The sequence below is a fragment of the Temnothorax longispinosus genome, chromosome 9 (genome assembly GCF_030848805.1).
Source record: "Temnothorax longispinosus isolate EJ_2023e chromosome 9, Tlon_JGU_v1, whole genome shotgun sequence".
Lineage (NCBI taxonomy): Eukaryota > Metazoa > Arthropoda > Insecta > Hymenoptera > Formicidae > Temnothorax > Temnothorax longispinosus.
In genome coordinates, this window is record NC_092366.1 from 19,237,471 (window position 1) to 19,258,174 (window position 20,704).

General features: G+C 42.5%; 1 protein-coding gene and 1 long non-coding RNA gene across 5 annotated transcripts in view; one reads left to right on the plus strand and one right to left on the minus strand.

The window, feature by feature from the left end:
- The window catches only part of Eif5b (eukaryotic translation initiation factor 5B), a 33,604-nt gene extending 15,129 nt beyond the window's left edge, over positions 1-18,475 (minus strand). Inside the window, exons 1-14 of one of the 2 annotated variants that reach the window (XM_071788296.1) lie at positions 17,837-18,475; positions 16,957-17,315; positions 16,630-16,822; positions 16,210-16,542; positions 15,926-16,135; positions 15,384-15,826; positions 15,060-15,277; positions 14,726-14,928; positions 14,365-14,630; positions 13,858-13,939; positions 13,540-13,721; positions 3,829-3,905; positions 3,348-3,555; positions 3,095-3,190 (exon numbers count right to left, since the gene is read on the minus strand). In XM_071788296.1, coding sequence (XP_071644397.1) covers positions 3,095-3,190; positions 3,348-3,555; positions 3,829-3,905; positions 13,540-13,721; positions 13,858-13,939; positions 14,365-14,630; positions 14,726-14,928; positions 15,060-15,277; positions 15,384-15,826; positions 15,926-16,135; positions 16,210-16,542; positions 16,630-16,822; positions 16,957-17,315; positions 17,837-17,870 — 2,904 coding nt within the window. In that variant the 5' untranslated portion in view covers positions 17,871-18,475. Of the gene's footprint in view, positions 1-3,094; positions 3,191-3,347; positions 3,556-3,828; positions 3,906-13,539; positions 13,722-13,857; positions 13,940-14,364; positions 14,631-14,725; positions 14,929-15,059; positions 15,278-15,383; positions 15,827-15,925; positions 16,136-16,209; positions 16,543-16,629; positions 16,823-16,956; positions 17,316-17,439; positions 17,601-17,836 lie in introns of those variants that run through there. The other variant, XM_071788297.1, reaches the window with a different exon arrangement.
- On the plus strand, positions 1,983-7,265 carry LOC139819121 (uncharacterized). Of its 3 annotated transcripts, none has more exons than XR_011733604.1 (3): positions 1,983-2,537; positions 4,552-5,246; positions 5,597-7,265. It is a non-coding gene; the product is annotated as an uncharacterized lncRNA (long non-coding RNA). The 3 variants fall into 3 exon arrangements; XR_011733605.1 differs by having other exon boundaries at positions 4,552-5,816; positions 6,291-7,264; XR_011733606.1 differs by having other exon boundaries at positions 4,552-5,809; positions 6,291-7,264.
- Positions 18,476-20,704: the final 2,229 nt, after the last annotated feature.

Below are 20,704 nucleotides of genomic sequence, written 5' to 3' on the forward strand. Positions count from 1 at the left end.
GGAAGAGTAATCAAGACGCGCGTTACGTATAAACGACACGAACGAGAATCATCACATTTACGGGAAAACGTCGATGCGCGATTTCAATCTCGATCTATCTATATGCGCGAAAAGACATACATATGTTCACAATATAATGACTACAACTGTAATTATAACTATAAAAGAAAAAGGGAAAAGGGAACGAAAAGATGTTTGTAATCACAGAAGGCTCGGCGGGTCACGAACGGCGGACAGGGCGTCATCACGCGAAATTGGCATGCGAATCTTCGTGCATGGCTCGAGAGCCTCTGTGAGGCACGCCACTGTTCCTCTGGCCAAATGTATCGCGCGATCGCGCGCTGAAAATCCCCTCGACGTTTGCGAGCTCACGTTCTGCCGTATCGTTCTTCCGTCCCCATGTTTAAGCCGCGCCGTTTCCTTTTGCGGCGTGATATCGGCGCGTGTTTCTCCGTCCCACCGACGACGTGCATCCGGTCGCCGCGGCCGTTCAACAAAAGGGAGACCCGGGCGCAAACTGACCTGCGCTAACTGGAGTTTCGTGAGACTCGATGAAGGCACGGGATAATCGTCAGGTCATCGTCGGGAAGACACGCGTCTTCGCGAATATACACGGACCCGACGACACGCTCCATGATTGGACGATACAAGCGGAAGTAACTTTCACGGTAAATCTCGATTTTTCCGCCGGTCGCTTTGTTTGCGAAGCTGCCGGTTTTATTCGGCGAGACCGAACACGTGCGTTCTCCGAGTATTATAGTCGAATAATCGCTAACAGCAGCCGATTCTATTTCTTAAGCCTTAAAGGTTTCGAGAAAAGGTTGTTCTAAAACCTTGCTTTAAAGCCCATGCCTAAAGAAAGAAACCGAGGGAGAAGAGGTAAGGAAAAAATATCTCAGAGCAGAAGTTTTATACAATAAATTGCAATATTTCCTCGAATCACACCGTTTGAAAAGAATTACATAATTGTAAGAATTTTACTTCTTTATCTACTTGAAATATATAGGAAATTAATTAAAACAAATTAAAACAAGTTACAAGTTCGAATTCAAATTAAACCTAAAAAAAAATATGAAAGTTGTACCGCGCTCGTCTTTCGGTACCGGATATAACGTCGAGCGTCGAGTCGCTCGTGGAAAGACGATCAGCCGTTCGGAATCCGCGCGTCGTTCTTTCGAAGAACAAAGACACACGGCAAGAACGCGTTGTGCAAAATCGTGCAGGACATGTTCCTAGTGAATACTGGCGCGAGGCGAAGAGCAACCGCCAAAAAAATGTTAAGAAATATCGTTAAGAATTCGGCAACGCGCGACGAGCGAGAGCTTCGAGCCGAGCCGAGCTTCGAACTCGAGTAGTGTCTTTCGAGCTCGATGTCCTGCGGAGAATATCGCGTGGGCCCAGATACGTGGTCTGAGCCACGCAAGAGCCACGACCAAAATGTTCGTCGCCTCCCTTCGCGCGATCGCCCGCGACTGGGACGAATCTCAACAACAGAGCTACGTATACCGTAGAAAAGAGGATATATATATTTCTGAATGGCGAGAGGACTATAGAGAAAAGAGTGTAGCATAGATATTATAAATTATATCTTATATATAAATTGTAATATAAAATATATCGTAATATAAATATAATAAATAATTGTGCTATGTAAACTCAATTCCGATATTCGACAATTCAAGCGAATCTCTTCTTTCAATCTCATTCTTAAATTGCGTTTCGCGCTGTAACTATTACACATCTTTTTCATAAGCGCATTTCAATTTTTACATTAAAAGAAGACATCTTCAAAATCTCGATATCTGTAAAATTATAGATGTCCTCGTTTTCGGACGAATAAATCACGGGATGCTGAGAAAAGCGTCTGCAAGGAAAAGACTAAAAAAATGTCACGCGGAGCGGTGTTAAGCCAAGCCAAGTCGAGAGTCGAGCCGAACCGAGCTGAGCCGAACTGAGCCGCGCGGTGACAGAGTTGGCCGCGCGTTAAATCATCGATCGCGGTGCGTGGGTGCGCCGGTGGGAGAATACATTTCGGATTTTTGTCCGTCGGGAATTTGCGTGCCACTAATGGCATCGTCGACGCCTACGGGATCCGAGACTAGGCAACCTGCAACGTTTCGCGCGCGCTACCGCGTAAGGCGAGGCCGGAGAGGCCAGCTACCCACCCGGTTCCTCCTACGGGAAAGAACGGGACGAAGAGAAGAGAGGAAAGGAAAGGAAGGGATAGGGGGAGGGAGAGAGAAAGAGAGAAAGAGAGACGGACTCTCTTCGGTCAGTCGGATCCACCTACGGGAGCGAGGGAGAGCGGGCGGGACTGAGAATGCCAGTCGATCGGCCGGCCCGGAGCGGTTTAATATGTCCGCCCGCTCGATCGACGCGATCGATCGACCAACTGAATCGCCGTATTTCCGCCGAACGAGTTCACCTACGCGCGCGCCGATAGTTCTCAATTACCGCTCTCCGCTCCGGTCCGCAGGACTGGTCCAGTCGCAACTTCCCCCGTCTACCGTCGTATAATACAAGTCCTGCATACACAGGTTGGCATCCGTTTCTCTCTTTCTCTCTTCCATTCATCCTTTCCACGTGCGAGCGAATTCAATTTTCACCTCGAGTCTTCAGCGTAAATTTCATTAAAATCTCTCCGGCTACCGCGATTAAAATAAATACGCCCATCGTAATTATTTTTGATGCAACGCGTCGCTGACAAGTCGCGCCGGTTTTTCACGCAAACACTTGTCCGACGTTCGTATTTTATTCTCGTGAAGAATGATAGAAATACTCGGCAGGTATTCGCGACACCTTGTTCCCTATAAGTAAAGTCTTTGGTAATCTCTTCTCGTTCGTAATTAAAGAAAGGATCAGACTCTGTTAAGGTCCCTAATACGTTAACGTTAGTAGCAAAAATGCGCAAACTAAAAGATAGGTACCTGTCATTGACGCTCGCACAACGTGAATATTATCGATCTCCCCGGCGATACATTCATATTCTATAATGATGCGAACGGCATCGGCACACGAAGAGGCATATGTACATTGCGATTCGCGCAATGAGTTTCAGGGGTAGAGAGGAAAAAGAAATGTTAAGTCAACTCACGTCCTTGCTCGGGACGCAGAGCGGCGTTCCTTCCTTGACGATTCCAGCCTCGACCATTACGCCGATCACGATCGGATCCCTCGAGTTGAATACGTACTGAAATCCAAACGGGCTCACGTTTAAAAAGTCCCCGAGTTCGGAGATCGCCGGTGACGTCGCACCGGCGCGGGCGCGGCGTAAATCCCGCTTGTTTATCGCGTATCCGTTTCAACCCTGGCGAAGCGAACGCGCATATAACTCGGATATAACTCACCTGCGGCAGAATCTTGAGCTTGCACGGAAACACGGCGATGTGCTTGTTCTCATCCCGCTTGCGCTGCTTCAGTTCCTCCCTGTAATTGGTGAATTTGTCGAACAGGTGATAAATAATGTCAGCCTGGAAGATTTTGACGCCCAGGGAGTCCGCGAGCTCTTGCGCGTCCCTCTCGATTTTTACATCAAATGCGAGAATCGTGGCGTATCTGCGGACAAATTAATTAAATGGCAATTGATTAATTATAATTCGCTGTCGGCTATCCGTCGCTCTTTTCGATAACAGGAAATTGAGGAAGTATCGAAAAAGCGTAAAATTTTCTTTCATAAAAAAGTTTTTACACAACTTTTACAAGTTATTTCGTATACTAAAAGTTACAAAAAGAATAAAATTGATATTTATTTTCACTCTCACTTCTTGGAGAACTTAATAGAGGCAGACACGATCGAGAGTGACAATTTTACTGTCGAGATGTACTCACTGGCTGTCGTGCTCCAGCATGATAGAAGCTTTCATGACGTCTTTCTTGACGACCGGTCCGATACGAATTCCGGAGTACTGTGAACAAAGACAAAAATGTCGTTAACGAAGGAGAGATTGTTAAACGCAAGAAAGATATATATCAAGCAGCATCGCGAGCGAATGCGGTTTGTCATTACGCAAGTTGCTCTGATTTTGCTCGACAGCGTGCAATGACTGTCTCTCTCATCTTGGCAACATTATTACATAGTTTCTTGCGTCACGTTATTTCGCATATTGTTACGTAATGCAGGGAGAGAGGGGGGAGAGAGAGAGAGAGAGAGAGGAGTAAACGATTGCAGTAACAATCTAACGGCAGGAGACGCGAATCGCACTTGTCATCTCTTTAACGCGAACCAGTTTCTTGCGGGCAATGTAACTTTTCATCGACGCTGATATTCGTCACGCGTGACCATGTGAATGCGCAAAAAGTGCCTTGCAATCCATTTGCTCGGACGAGGAGTAACCGTTCGGAAGATAAACGGGGAAGTCACGAGTAGACTAGTCGCGTTGCCGTCAAACAAATGATATATCAAATCTCTTGATATATCTATAAAGAAATTTAATGAAAAACCTGCTGAAAAGAATTACTATGGAGAGTATTTCTCGACGACGAATAACTATCATTTAAATGTAAATTAATCGTAATAAGATTAATATATAAATATTAATAACTGTTTTTCAGTAAAGTGGCTGGTAGACGACGAGCGATGCGTTTCGCAATCCGTTTGGATCGCCTACGTTCAGTTACCGGCGACCGAATCTCTGGGAATCATTGCCACCGAAACGCCACGGATCCCGCGAGCCTCTCCGTGTGTACGGATCCGCGTGTGTATATACCATCAGGCAAAAATAACCTGTGACGCATGCATGCCGCCCAGATTCGGCCGGACGGTGCAACGAGACGGGACGCGGCGACACGAGACGCGCGACGCAACACGTTGAAATAAACGCGACGGACGCGGCGATGCAGTTGCAAACAAGCCGTTTCGCGGCTTTACCGAGAAAAGCCGCTCCGCGAGTCCGCGCCCGCGCGCGCGGTCGAGGAGCACCGCGAACCGCGAGGCGCGAGCCGCCGTAGTCGGGATTAAAGCCGACCGGAGTATAGAACGAGCGTAAGCTGTCGTAAGTCGTAACGTTACAGGATACACAAGAAGACGTCCCGGGTCTACTGAGAGATACTGACAATGAGAGAGAAATAAATATCCGTCCAAGATCTCTGTAAAGATCTTTCGGATCTTTTACGTAAATCCCGTGCATTAATCGCGTGCCATGCAAATTAATGAAACTCGATTAGTAATTATATCTCGAGATTTTTATTCTCGGTATAATTCAATATGCAAATTTAATTCTGAATTACTCCTGTAAGAAAGAACACTTGTACGTAAGCCGGTTTAATGGACATTTATATACAAGCTAACTCGAAAGCTAGCTATGTTGATTGTAACTGATTATATAAGTACACTGAATAAAAAGTACACATTCTCATTTATTCCTTTAGTCAAATTTGTACCTTTAACGATTTCGTCAATAACGAATACGAATATGAAATATGTATGTTACGACAAAACTCACGATTCACGATCCGGCAACGCTAAGTTTCCACTGATTGTGTTTTTTTACGTTAAAAATAAATGATATCTAATATATCACTATTAAGTATTCTTAATATCTTTTAGAATAAATATAAAGAAGCGATTAAGAGTACATACGAGTTTATTTTATTTCAGATAACTGGCAGATTGTATTGCTGCACATTACATTCCGTCTTAATCATCAGCCTTCTGATCTTCGCTACGATTAGACTCGCGCGTCTGCCTTCCGGTTTCGAAACGGATATCGGTTACCCGCTGCCGATGTGGTCAATGTCTATAACACGATACTCGATATACGGGATTAATTGCCGCGTTAAGAGAACTGCGATAGAGTTAAACACACTATAAGTATAGTGTAACTTTCAGATTTTATCTCGCATCGCGCGTTCCTCTTTTACTCCTTATTATTCATTACTCTCGGTTAGGTACTTGTGCACGTAAACAAGATCATTATGTATGTATACATATAAACCGCTTGTCCACTAAAATATCTGCGCTGAGACTAATAAATATGTTGAGATTTCATAATCGCAGAATTAAATGTATTAATATTAATACAATTAAATTATCATCCTAGAAAGAATCTTGCAGATTGTTTCTTTCTTTTCGTAGATAAATAATTTCTTCTTATCTTCTCTTCTTTCATAACAAACAAATAACAAAATTCCCATAAAACTTGCAAATATTCTAACTTGCAAAAGCACTTGATAATAATTCTGCATTTCAAATACACGTCTCTCTCTCTCTCTCTCTCTCTCTCTTATTTTCATTTCAAGCGCACCCTCACGAACCGCATCCACCGCGATTGTAACGATAATTATTCTTGCAGGTATACAGACCGTGCACACAAATGGTAGTTCCTATTTACGGGCCAATTCTCGAGCCGGTACCAAGCGGCTGACGGAGGCGCACGATCGAGGGGAAACGAAGTAGAGACAAACGAACGAATGAACGTACGAACGGATGGGCGAACGAGCGGAAGATGATACGTTCCCGAGGACTTTCCAAGATAAGCGTGTTTTAGAACTTCCGGCGCGCGTCGCGTCGCATTCCGATCCTTATATCAGATACGCCCGCCGCCAATATATTTTTTTCCTCAGCCTTCTATTTACTACATGTTGCAAGGTACATTTGCAGCTTCGTGGAATGTCCAAGGAAAAAAATAAAACGTTGAACAAAAATTTCTGTACCAATTCCATAATGCTCCATCTGGACTAATTTCATCTGGATCGACATTTAGCTCGTATATAATATCCAATTAACGATTAACGAAACATTATTAAATACTGGCAATTATCACGATCAATAATGCTTACAATATAATTTTATCCGATTTCTTATTTCATTCAAATAATCATTTTGACTGATGAATTACGTCAACGCGGCGAGATTTAGACGACAGTCGTCACGAAATCTCGATCTTCTTCTCCGTACACGATCAAAATTCGTAGCGAGTCGCGAGTTGACGATACTTGGCTTTAGAGGAACGGATGCTCTCGAAGAAGAGGAGGCGGGTGGATGGGGAGGCGGACAGGAGGTGAGAGAGGTGCCGCGGTGAAAAAGAAAAAAAAACAAGTCGAGTGCGGCGGGGGGAAGGGGGAAAGGGGGAAAGGAAGGAGAGGAAAGACGAGACGAGAGAAGGAGAGAGATCTAGTACGACGAGAAAAGGCGGACACGGCAGATGTTGCCGGCGAAAGAAACGCCGCTGGTAATGCTGGTATAAGCGGGAGGAAGTTGGGAGGAAGAGTAAGACGGCGAGGAAGCGGGACGAAAGGGGGTCCGGCGCATGGTACGATGGAGGGGGGGGGAGGTGGGTTAAAGGAGGGCTCGGGGAATCGGGACGGGGGGATAGAGAGGGAGGGAGGTGCTTCCGGCATTTAAAACCAGCCGTCGGGGGCACGGATCCTCTTTAGCCTCTCGTCGTAACTGCGGCACGCTGCGCCGAAGAAGGAAACGCTAATTTATTAAACTCGCCTCCCATTCCGCTCCTCCTGCATATCCTGCCCGCGCGAGCGCGCGCGATTAGCGTCACCGAAGGACGAGCGTGGCTGGGGCCTTTTGGCGAATTTCGGTTTTTCGCACCTTCACGAAGTCGCCATGATCACGCGGTGATCACTGAGAAAGAGAGAGAGAGAGGTGCGTTCCATATGCTCGAAGCAACGATTCTAAAGAGTACGAAGTACGCAGGAAAATATGACTTACTATCATTTTTCTCGAATTCTTATATGGCTAATGTTTTTCATTTATCGTAAAATTGACTAACAAAAGGTATTACAAAGAATTGTAAACGCGTTGATAAAAAGTATATGCGTGGAAAAAAAAAGAATTATAGATTTGCAACAGCTTGGAACGAGACTCTCAAGAAACTTACCGTTTACCGAAAAATAAATGATTGAAATGAAAAAAAATCTTTTGGCAAATTGATTTTCGCGAGAGAGGAAGCGAACAGCAAAGTTACATAATTTCCGTACGATCTCAAGTAATGTTTACATCAATAGAATCACAATCTCTAAAATTCGATTGTAAGAAAGACATGCAACATAAAAAATAAATAATAATTTTTTTACAAAAAGGCTCTATCAAACAAAAGCTGTGTACCTATTACCTAATAAAATATTTAGAAAAACAAGCCAAGAAAAATTGTTGTGAGATTAAGAGAATCCAGTAGGGCAACGCTCGCGTAATCCTAATTTATCTTCGAGGTTAATTGAAGATGAGCACGTCAATCTGCAGTTTTCCTCGATCGCTTCATGAAAACGCGCTCGCGACGCGACGCCGACGCGACGCGGCGAAGCGTGCACGGGCGCTCGGTCTCTCGCTCGCACGCATCCGCTCCCATGTCCCCAGCATATGCAGGCCGCGCACTCCTCATATGCCGCGGTTAGAAACAATGCGAGGAAACGAGCCATCTTTTCCTGCTGCACCGGCACCGGCACCGGCACCGGCGCGGAAGAGGAGCGAGCGCTGCGCTTCCGCCCGCCTGTTACGCGAACGGCCGAATGAGCCAGGTAGCCGATCGGCTAGCCTCCGAAACTCCGAATAGTCCGAACAGTCCGAACCCTGCCAGATGCCGCGAAATTCTTCAGAATAGCGAAGGAATTCCGTGCCGCCGGAAGTCCCCGGCAACAAAACTTGAGAATTTTCCCATTGTACCGAAATTCGCGCGCGCGTCCTAAGTGTCCTAACGTTCTAGGCAGGTTCTTGAAAAGCGAGCGCCTCCCTCCTCAAGTTGAAATTGTACAAAAGTGAAGCTCCAGCGGCAACAATAAAATATTGTAATTTATTTCGAGGTTTATCGATACCGCGACAAAAAGACAGCGTCCTTAAATTGTCCTTAAATGTAAAAGGCTTGCGGTTGAGTGGTTGAGTCACAACCAGTGGGACGAGTGGGATTTTCGGGCATCGCGATAATAAATAAAAGAAAAAAGGAAGAGAAGAGAGCGATCGTCTAACGGGGGACCGACGACCGACAGCGGTAATCCCAGATTGGACGGATTCACCGGGATAATCCGAGGAAATGAGCGAGAAATGTGTCGTCGCCAGCGGAGCGGAAATCCTATAAATTATGGATTGTGTAATTTGTTAGACAAGAACGATTGATATCGCAGTGGCTGTTATGCGTTATGAAAATGCATTAGTCTCGTTTCGAGCGCGAGGGAACTCGGGCCTCTTCTTAATGCATAACTGGCGTGTAAGAAACTACTGTCGTGCCGAGCGTTCGGAAACAATATGAGGAAGCGAACCATCTTTTCCTGTTGCGCTCGCATTGAATCGGAGCCGAGAAGGCGGAGAGCGGAGTCCGCTTGTGACGGCACGGCGCGCTCTGCTCCGCTCCGCTCCGCTCAGCTCCGCTCCGGCTCCTCTCCGGCTCCGACGTATGCGCATTCAAGAAAATCCACTGAATAAAGTCAGCCGCGAACATATATATAGGGTGGCAAAAAGTGATTCACCTTTAAATCACCTTTATCAAGGTTATTAAAGATAAAAATCCTTCTATATATATTAATTGATACTTACATACTACATGAATCTTAGACCGACCGAAAACGGCTTGTATCTTATTCGAATTATACACACATTCTGCAGTAAAGTAATAATTTTGTCAATTGTCAACGTAACGCGTAACCTCGTCGTATTACTATTATAATTTCTGAATCGACAACGTTAATTTCTCGATTGCCGAAAATCTGGGAATCTCGCCATCCAATTAACGCGGGACGCGCGATCGACACGCAAGATCACGACACGTTAATCGGCGATTCTGTACCGCGACGATAGCCGTGGTATTACGCAGTTTCGACGAAAAGAAACCCGATATCAGTCGTACTCGCGTCGCTGCGATCATTATGTTAGTAATACCGCCTGCTGTTACATAACGGCCGTCATATGACGATTTCAGCAATAACAAAATGCCGATGGTAACTCTGCTATCGCGAGAGTTAGGCCAGCTCGGCGCGAGTGCCATGGTCGCGATTAATTGTCGTTAGCAAGTTGCCGCGCCGCGCTCTATCCACCAGACAAGACAGGTTGTCTTATTCACACCCGCTATTGCCTATAGGCAGCGTATAGGCCTATATAGGCTAATCGTATAGGTACTATAGGTAGTCGTCAATCAAGGCGCGCGCGCGTATGTCTGGCAGGTTCCAAGAAGAGCGCGTAAAACCCCGCGGTCCCGATTAAGCTGCATATTCCGATCTCGTTCGGCTAAACGGAGAGACGAGAACAGGAAAGACCGTCGCGTCGCCCGATAAGAATCCTTAATTCAACAACCGCCATTGTGCATCGATCGCGGCGGAGAGGCGTCGCGTCGTATCATTTAATGTTTAATTAACAGATATACAATATACATGTAATGTGATTTACGTTTTACCGAGGCAACGCCTTGAAAAACATCGTCATGGTCGCCGAGTAATCTTGACCTAAAGACACTTTACATTGATTCTTCTTTATGTTACTCATTGAATTCACGTCAAAAGTTATGACTTCCTGTTGTTGTGGCGGTCGCGACAGGTATATATAAAACGACGGGACATATAAAAAGACTATACGCTCTCTACAGTTTATATACAGACTTATTGTTAGCGAAATTAAAGATCGCGCCCTATGCAATAGTGCGACGCGCGTTGTAATAGGTATATATATCGTATGATTGAACAATTTCAACAAACGACCTCCCGGGATCACTTCGCTATTTGACAGATACGTAAACGAATTCTTCAAATGAGAAATTAATTCATCAAGACGTACGCGATATTTGAAAAATAACGGCTCAATTATAATATTTGATCCGCACGTCCAGACAACAGGAATTAATGGGCGCAGAAACGCTCCCGATCTCGACCCGGTTTCGGTCTCGAAGCAAAATATAATATAGCAAAGTATAACATAAAATTATAAAGCGACAAGAATGAACCTCCGCTATCTATCTCACAATCAGCGTTCAACTCCGGCAAGCCGAGACGAGAGGTCAAAATCAAGACGCCGCGCGCCGCGCCGCAGGCTTTCATTCACGCGCGGTGCGGCGCGGCGTCGCGCATCGCGCGCCGAATGAATTCTGCTCCGTTTCCTTGCAAGCCTCGCGTATCCTCGTTACTTTATTTCCGCTATTTCTCGCGCCAGTATCCGTCGATGCTACGATTCCTGAATCTGCCCGCCCGCGCCCGTCCATCCGCCGATCCACCCACGGTGCCCGCGCGCCGAGTGTGGGCAGTTTCCTGTACGTTGATCACGTATTCCTTTTTTTTTCTTCAGCCTACACACGTCCGCGGGCGTGCGAGCCTCCATGTTGGCAAAAACGAGGCATTCCAAGAGCGGGAGAGACTTAGAGAGAGAGAGAGAGAGAGAGAGAGAGAGAGAGAGAGAGAGAGAGAGGCACCACCATCGCGTGCGTGTCTGCGTGAGTTTAATCTGCCAACCCTTCTCATCCCTTTGCTCCCTCGTCCTTTCCTCTTGCGACTCTGGCCACACTTGGTGATACTTGGATTCTTCCTCCCTCTCTCCCTCCCCAACCCTTTTCGCGCCATGGAAACGCCGTGTCTCTGTACACGTGAGGAAGTGGCGAGAATAGGAGGGCAGCGGGGAAAGGGGAAGGGGATCGTACGTGCGTGTCTCTCGCGTGTGCGTGCGATAAAACTGACGTCACGGGGCCACGTGATCGTGCAATCGCGGTGGGGGGAGCCCATTCATAACCCGAGCAAGGACAGGCTTAAGGCCGTTTCGGACGGTGTGTTACATCGAGCTGAAGATGACAGCAAATTTTTTCTTGCTCGTTCTCTCTCTCTCTCTCTCTCTCTCTCTCTGCACAGCTACTTGTCGCAAAAAATACGGACTTTTGAACGGATGATCGTCCGCGGCCTCGAGGGCCCGAAATGGCAAAATGTATGCTCGCGGACTTGAGCGGAATCGTTTCCATTACTAGATTACTTATACGGTCATTATAGCGTAGCTGGAGCTTGTTGTGAATGATATCTCGGTTCCGAGATAACGCGGGACATTTTTGCCATTCTCTCGCTGGTATATGCTCTTATGTAAATATACAAGTTTGTTTCTCCGCGATTGTAAGGGAAATGGGGATGGGACAGGCGCGATTACCACGGACGACTGTAACTATTATAGTGTAACTTCCTCGTAAATAATATACGCGCGGTCCGCGTGTGTATACCTGTATGCGTGCGTGCGTGCGTTTACCGAATACAATATCTAGCTTCTATGGAAACGATTCGCGCACGATCGGCACGAATCAAATTTCAGAATGTCCATTATGTTTATCAAACGTTGTCGATGGGGATTTACGTATAATCGCATCACGCGATAGATTACCCGATTTCGTATTGTGAATGGTGTCCACGGGCGCGCGGCCGCACGCTTTACTCCTTTTATTAAATTAAATGTTAATCGAGACGCCGCGTGGATCGGAAAATTTTCGAAAGACAAAATTCCAAAACCGCACGCTCCAAAACTTTGGTCGACGCACAAATGATGATGCGATGAAGTTATAAAACACCCTGTAGAAGGCTGTAGAGGCGTGCCCACGCGGTTGGACAGCGCGACTGATAGCACGATGGGGGAGGGGGAGGGGGGAGGAGAGAGATGAGAGATCACGGGTACAAGCACCGTGTGCGACCAATGAGCCGTATCCTGCTAAACTGTTAAGAAGGAAGTGGTTCGTTGCTGCTGCTGTTGCCGCTGTTCTTTCTCCATCTGTCTATCTATCTAGCTACCGATCTATCTGTCCGTCTCTATCTCTCTGCTCTTAATCCTATCTACGCACGCTCGCCGATATACATATGTCTATTTTATTTATTTATACATCCGCGAGTCTCGATCTTTTTCGAGGTCTGACATCCTTTCCGCGCTTATTATACGCGCAACGAATATAAATCGGAATCGTGAGAAATATACATCTGACTAAGAATTAATTTTCCTCGATGATACAAATAAATTGTAAGTCATTTTTAGAATTATGAGGATAACATATTGCACTTATATATATATACTATGTATGTAGATAAGTTTAATAAATACTTATATTGACTTTAGTTGCTGATAAGATAATAATCAAGATAATATATCAAGTGGCAATGATATCACACACCCACATACATTATACTGAGATATTGTTCAATAAATACTTACAATTAGTAAAAGAAACCGCAGTATCGGTAGAGACGAGATTTTCATTAGTACTTTCATTTTAATAGTATAAACAAAAAAATAAGAGTATGAGACTATAATAATACCAAGTATTATATATGAAATATCAGTGAAAAATTATCGGAAATCTTATTACTCAATGCAAGTGATTATATAATATGACAACGATTACTATTCATTTCTTTAGCTTGGATCTCCAAAGAAATATCAAAATTATAACGTCAATTAAACGACTCTCAACTATCTAATATATGATAATAATCATGCAATATATTCGGTGTCCGTGAAACGCATACTGGCAGTAGTCGAGAGTAAAAAAAAATATTATATCACTGTACTGGTATTGTGATATACACGAATGTGATATAGGTATATAATGTCGCATGCACGCAAAATAAAAAACTGTTCTGCAGACAAGTACTTACCGGTATCTTGCTGCTTTTCAGGAAGTCCAACAACGCTTCAAGAGCTCCCAAGGTTGACGCCTGAACGTAAACTCCTCGTTCAGCTAGTCGAATGTTTCCTAGAGCACTCGACAATTCCTTTCCTATTTCTTCTTTCAAAACGTCTATTTCATCTGGTTTTTGTGCAACTTGCAGATTTAATCCTATATGCAAATATCAACTCGTGTTATTCGTTTTATTCTTAAGAACAAATATTTGAAAAAAAATATATATATGTATGTTATATATTACAAAGCAAAAGAATTAATCTTATTGATTTTGTACAAGTAGATTACATACCAGCAATGGCCTTTTCCAAATCTTTAGCAGCAACTTTCACTCCTTGAGCTGCCTTAACTTCACGATATTCGATATATGCATTCTGGAATAAAAAATATATGATGCCATAAATATTATTTTCTAAAATCAAGTATGCAGGGAGTGGGATATCGCGTGGCTTTGTGTAGGAAAGGCGGACTCATAATTGCCGAGTCTCGAGATCCCTTATTCTAGAGAGATTTTTAATTCGTAATCTTCGTAAGCTTAGGGTTTAGGAAAACCTGACAGAAATCTTTCCTTGCTTTCCTCCAGTTAAAAATTGTACACATAGCTGACAACCACATCATATAAAACATTGTTGTAAATGTTCGTAAAGAGGAAGAAGATCGAATCTTTAGAATAAGCCAAGATCCACCCAGAGTTGTAAAGACAATGTTGATTGATTTATTGATTGATGGTACGCAAGGAATAGTATAATAATTGTGATGATATTTCATCATCTTAGAGTGCAAAACACTGAAAGATTACCTTAACTCGCAATTCCTTTAACGGCTGCGGCATAAGAAGCGAGCGAATTTGTGTTACAATAGGTCCGTCCGTACCAGCGATGATGACTGTATCACCTTCTCTTAACATGCCATTGACTAGAATACAGTCTATCGTAGTACCAAGTCCAGGCAATGCTTTGACTTCTAAGACGGTAGCCTGTAGCTCTTCGCTGTACATCAATCTTTTAGCCAGAGGACCCTGACAGGCATCAACTATTAATGCCAACAGATTGCCCATACCTTCGCCTGTATATGATACAGTGAGGTGTAAAAAGAATTCAGATATTCCCAAATGTTATGTTTCTATCTATTAGGTCTGTATATTTGTATGTTGTTATTACCTGTTATAGCACTGGTAGGAACTAACGACACGTATTCTCTCGGATCTGGATTTTCGTAATACACTGCCGCATTCAGACCTTGCTCAGCAAACTGTACAATGATATCCTTCGACCGCCTCTCAAATTCTCGCTGAGTATTAGATTCTTGATTCTTCACTATATCTTGAACATCTTTACGATTCATGGTCTGCCAATCGTACAATCTGAGAAAATTAAATTGTCATGACTTTTATAATGCAACTTTCTAATGCAGCTAATATCATGACGTAGAATGCAAATTAATCAATCGCAAATATCTCAGAGTTATTAATTATTATACATAATGCGAAATTACCTGTCGATTTTATTGAGAGCGACAACAAAAGGACATTTTTTTGCTTTCAATAAATTGATACTCTCTATAGTTTGCGGTTCCAACCCATGCATAATGTCTACAACTAAAATTGCTATATCACAAAGAGAAGACCCTCTGCTCCTGAGATTACTAAACGATTCGTGACCAGGTGTGTCTATGATCAAGAGACCAGGAATTTTAAATTTCTTGTCGGCAAACTAGAAGCAAAAAGATAATTGTTAAAGTACGTTAAGTACATCAAGTACGTTGCAATATAATCAGAAATCCAATATTTGAAGATTCAGATCTCAAGTGAACACTTACGCCCTTTACATGCTTCGTTGATTCTTGGATAGCTTCAATCGGCACATTAGTAGCACCAATTTGTTGAGTTATACCACCAGCTTCTCCGTCTTGTACATTCGTTCTTCTCAATTTGTCCAGGATTTTCGTTTTGCCAGTATCGACGTGTCCCAAAACACAGACAACGGCGGCCCTCAGATTATCCAAAGATTTTTTCTTCTCTGCCTCTATACGGCGATTCTGAATTCGTTCCCTTGCACGTTCCTTTTTACGTGCGGCATCGGGCATTTTATCCTCCACTTCGCTATCGTCGTCGCTCTCGTCTTCGGATTCAGATTCACTTCCGCTTTCGCTCTCTGTATCGCTTTCGGATGATTCTTTCTTTTCTGGTTCAGCCGAGGTTGGAACTTTTTGACCAAATTTCTTCACTTTTTCAGGTGTCTTAAGAATATCGTCTGATTTATCTGAAATTAATTAAAATTCGAGTACTTCAATGTATCATTATACAGTGTCATAAGTCTCTGGACGGAATATAATTCTATAATCTATATATAAAGCAATACCTTCCTCTTCCTGTTCATCATCAGTAGTCTCAGCATCCCACGAATCCTTAACATCGTCTTCTTCCTTCTTTTCCTTTACTTCCTGTACCGGTTCATCTACTATTTCTACTTGAACTTGAGCCGCGGATGTTTCATTATCCTCAATCTTTTCTTCCTCTTTCTTCTCTACACTAACTTGTTGCTTCATTTTATTTGGCCTAATTCGTGTTCCTAAAATAATTCCAATAATGAATACTATGACTTTAATTTCTCTGCAAATATTGTGCAAAAAATATGTACAACACCTGGTCTAGGTTTTTTCTCTCCAACATCTGGCAAATCAAAACCTTGAGCTTTAAGTGCCTCAAGCATCGCTTGTGCCCTAGCTCTGTCTTGTTTTTGTTTCGTTGTTAAGAATTTTCCTTCTGCCTTCAATCTCTCTTTTCGTTGTTTCTCTTTCAATTTCTTCTTTTCTTTACGCTCCTGTTCAAGTCGCACTTGCTCCAATCTTGCCTGCTCTCGCAATTCTTCCTGCCTTATCCTTTCTTCTTCTTCATGCTTCAATCGTTCTTCTTCTTCTTTCAATTTTTTCAAAGCTTCCTGCATAGCGGCAATAGTTTTCTTTCCAGGTCCTTTACCTATCGCAAAAGTCTATTATTAGAAATACATTCGTATAGATTCGAAAAACAATCATCCAAGCAATATATGTTAGTAACTAAAATTACCTTTTTCTTTAGTTTCTTCCTTACCACCTTTCTTCTTTTTCTTCTTTGTACCATCTTCAGTCTCAGCAACGTCACCATCGGCTTCTACGCTATCCTGATCCTTCTTTGCTGATATAACTTTATCATTTTTCTTTTCTTCAGAAGCTGCAGTTTCGTCATCCTCTTTCTTGTTGCCACCTTCCTTTGCAGTTTCCTATTTTAATGAAAATTAAATAATACATCTCATTAGTAAGAAATACATTAATAATAAATTCATTTTTAAGCAAAAAATTTTACATATAAAGCATTTACATAGTGAACAAATTATATCATTGTTATCTTTCTTACCGCTTTTTTCTGAGCTAACTTCTTTTGCTTCTCCCTTTCTTTCTTCTCTTTTTTCTTTTGTGCCGCCGTTTTTACAGTACTAACTTCAACGTCCCTGTCAGTATTGTTTAATTCTGATTCTACAATATTATTGTCCATAGTTTCGTCAGTATCGTCTTTGATATCGTTCTTTTCAGTCTTTTTCTTATCCTTCTTCCCTTTTTTCTTTTTATCTTCATTGTCAATCTTTTGCTCGTCCGGTTCTGTTTTATCTTCAACTTTATTGTCCGTAGCTTCTGGTTTCTCTCCAGAATATTCCAATGCCAACTCTGCCAATACTTGTTCAATGTCTTCGTCGCTGTCATTGCGCTTTCTCCTACCTATTGATGCAAATCACAAATATAATTACAAATATTTTTCTAACAATATTTAAACGAATTGTTTAAATTTGGGTGGTCTTTTCGAACGAGGCCCTTCATATAATTTCGATCGAACTTCACTTACAGGTAAGTTTGTTTGATCTTCAATTATATTTCAGGCCTCGTTCTAAAGATTAAAACATGTAGTTATTTAGAGGAGACGAGGACAACGACAACGGCTACGTTCGGGGACCACGCTATTAGCGCTATTGCATCATTCTATCTTTATCGCTCATCAGGTATAAAACAAGGATATAGAATAAGCAAATAGCGCTAATAGCGCGCTCCCCGAACGCAGCCAACGTCGCTCGATCCGACGTAACACACGGGTGAATCGTGGATCGCGATTGAGGTTAGGTCGAAGCAGACGACACTTGCCACATCGGAGCTCGGAGCTCGGAGCTCGGAGCTCGGAGCTCAGAGCAGCGGCACGCACGCACCTACATGTGTTAAATCGACGTTCTCGAGTCAGTCCCGCTCACCTTTCTTCCCCTTTTTCGGCTGGGACTCCTGCATTTTGGCTCGCTGCTGCAGTTGACGGTGCTGTTCAGTTTTCTCCCCAACGCCCCGACTCCTCTACTTCACGTTTTTCCGACAAGCTGTCTCTCGACTCTCGACAGTCTCGACTCGACTCTCGGCGATCGGGTCGGGTCGGGTCGGCCGGCGGTGGTGCGTGCGTTGATCTTCGGACGAGGAACGGCGGCGTGATACTCGCGTGTCGCTGATAAAAAGTCATGCAGACGCAGAAGAAAAGTATTTCGTGCAGAATCACCACGAGCGTGTTCGCAACTCGCGTCGCGACTCGCGACCCGGTCTCAAAAGCAGGGCGGTGCACAGCTGGTGGCAGGGTGGCAGGGTGGCAAGTGGCAATGGCAATTGGCACGCACACGTGTGGTGTGTGATGTGGTACGAGATATGAGAATGAGAGGTATGTAGTAGTGGCGAGTGGCGACGTAACGCACTGCTCCCGGCTCCCGGCTCTGCACTCTGCACTGCACTGCTCCGCGGCCCGGCCAACCAGCTCACGCGACAGTCACGCATTGGCGAATTGTCGAGAGGAGCACACGTCGCTGATTGGTCAAATGGCCACACCGTGCAAATCGCTTGCCGATGCCACGTGCGTTGACGTTCCGTTGGGAACAACCGTCAAGCTTTGACCCGTAAGAAATTGACCAATTACAGTTGAGTTTTCTCTTCACATTCAACTGTGATTGGTCAATTCCTTACGACTCAAAGTTTACTATACCTATTGTAAACAGTCCTTAACACTTGTCATGGCTGCTCCATTCTCCAATTATTATGCTCCAAAAGGAGGCAAATAACAAGCGATTGTGACGATCGCCGAAGCTGTATGATTTAATCTTTAATCCAAAAAAATTTATGTGTCCTAAAAAATTCTAGCGAAACGATAATTATTATTGTTTTATACACAAAATTGTATACATATATGTAACTTCGACGGAATTGTTATCATTGTATAATCAAGGCAAATATTGATAGGATGATTCTCGACATTATCTTTATTACGATAATCTTTTTTTAATGCTAATAAAATGGAAGATAAAAAATAATTGTTAGTTTAACTTCTCTCTCTCTCTCCTCGCTTTATCCGTATCTTATCCACGACAATGTAATGATGTAACGCTCAATAAAATTTTATATATGCCTCTTAATAGTTAACTACAACGTCGACGGTGCTTAAGTTTAAGACAATCTTGCAAATTTATTTTAGGGATATGCATGCTAATGACATACGTATTAACTATAACGTACCGAACGTAATTTATTGTCTTACGTGCTTATATATTGTGTAAAACCGCGCTGCGCCGCGCCGTCATAAATTTACACAAAGCAACACAGAAACCAGAAACTACAGCCATATTAATTGCTGCCATGCTTACTGTAATATTCGAATTCGTAATTTACAGCGCCCGCGAAAACAATTAAGTCGCAATATATGTTACATGCGAGACGCGACTACTTATCTTAGGATTTTAAGCATTCTAATATTCTTCAAGTTTTTAATTATTTTTTCCATTTTTTCTCAGTTTCTCATAAATAGTCAAAAATAATACCTAATATAATATTCCATTAAATTTGTTATCTTACGAATTTTTATTTGTTATCTTATTATGTATTTTAAAGAAAGAGAAAAAAATTCTAAACTTTTTGAGATATATTTATATATATACTAAAATTCCGACACAGAGCAATAAAGATTTTCTTTTATCTAAAAGGGATGTTATCGAAAAAAGAAAAACACTATTTTTAGCATTTGGATATAGTCGTTCTATTGGTTATTATTATCTTATAAAATTCTGCCTTCTTCTCCTTGAATTAGTCAATTCTTGTCTATGATTCATAGTAAACACATTTCGACTAATGTACGTCAAACGTATCGTCGTCTATAAATAAAACTTAATCGAGAGGACAGTTTATCTATTTATTTGAAACTTAAGACATTTTGACGTCGCGTCTCGTACGTACATATCACGACTTTGTTTTCATAGACACTGATAGCTGTAATTGTTCAAATGCCTAGCAAAAATAAAGCGTAAAGTCCTCCTTTACTTTACGCCCTTTACGGTTATATTCGCTAAAGAGCTAGAGCTCTCTCTCGCTCTCTCTCTAATGAGATATTCCGCACAGATTTATTGAGAGTTCAGGGAGCGTGTGAGAAATACGTTTGAATTATAAAATATTCCGAAGGGTCAAAAGAATGTTAATCGAGTTTCTCTCGATACTCCACTCGATCGATACTCCAAGAAGCATCAATTCTGTTTGTTTTCACTTGTATGACATTTCGGGAAATTTTCAATTTTTGTCAGGGAATGTTATTCTGTTATTGAAGTCGATGTAAGTAAAATAATTAATACATAATTAATTGTTTCAAACATATTACAGTTTACATAGTACATCAATTCATTGGCATTTGTAACTTTTGCTTAGAGTACTATATAATTAAGAAAAAATGATAAAAAGGATAATCTTAATAATTTATATTGCAAAATAACTTTTGCTTTTATTATATTAAAAAATTAAATTTAAAAAGAACTTAAATTTATATGATTTTATATAATTTTATATAAAAAATTGCATATATGTGAAGAATTTTATCATATAACTGCCAGTAATTAGGAACAAGGTGATTAGAAACACATACAGACACACACACACACACACAACGCTGATACAACGAGATCATCCACCATCATGAGATTATCGGTTATCGTAATCTTTAATGGTTTCTGATAAATTGAAATAATTTCTACAATGTCAACTTACATGCAATGCAACAAGAAAATATTAGACAGTTCCGTTTTCTTATGTATAGAATTAAAATTCGCGAG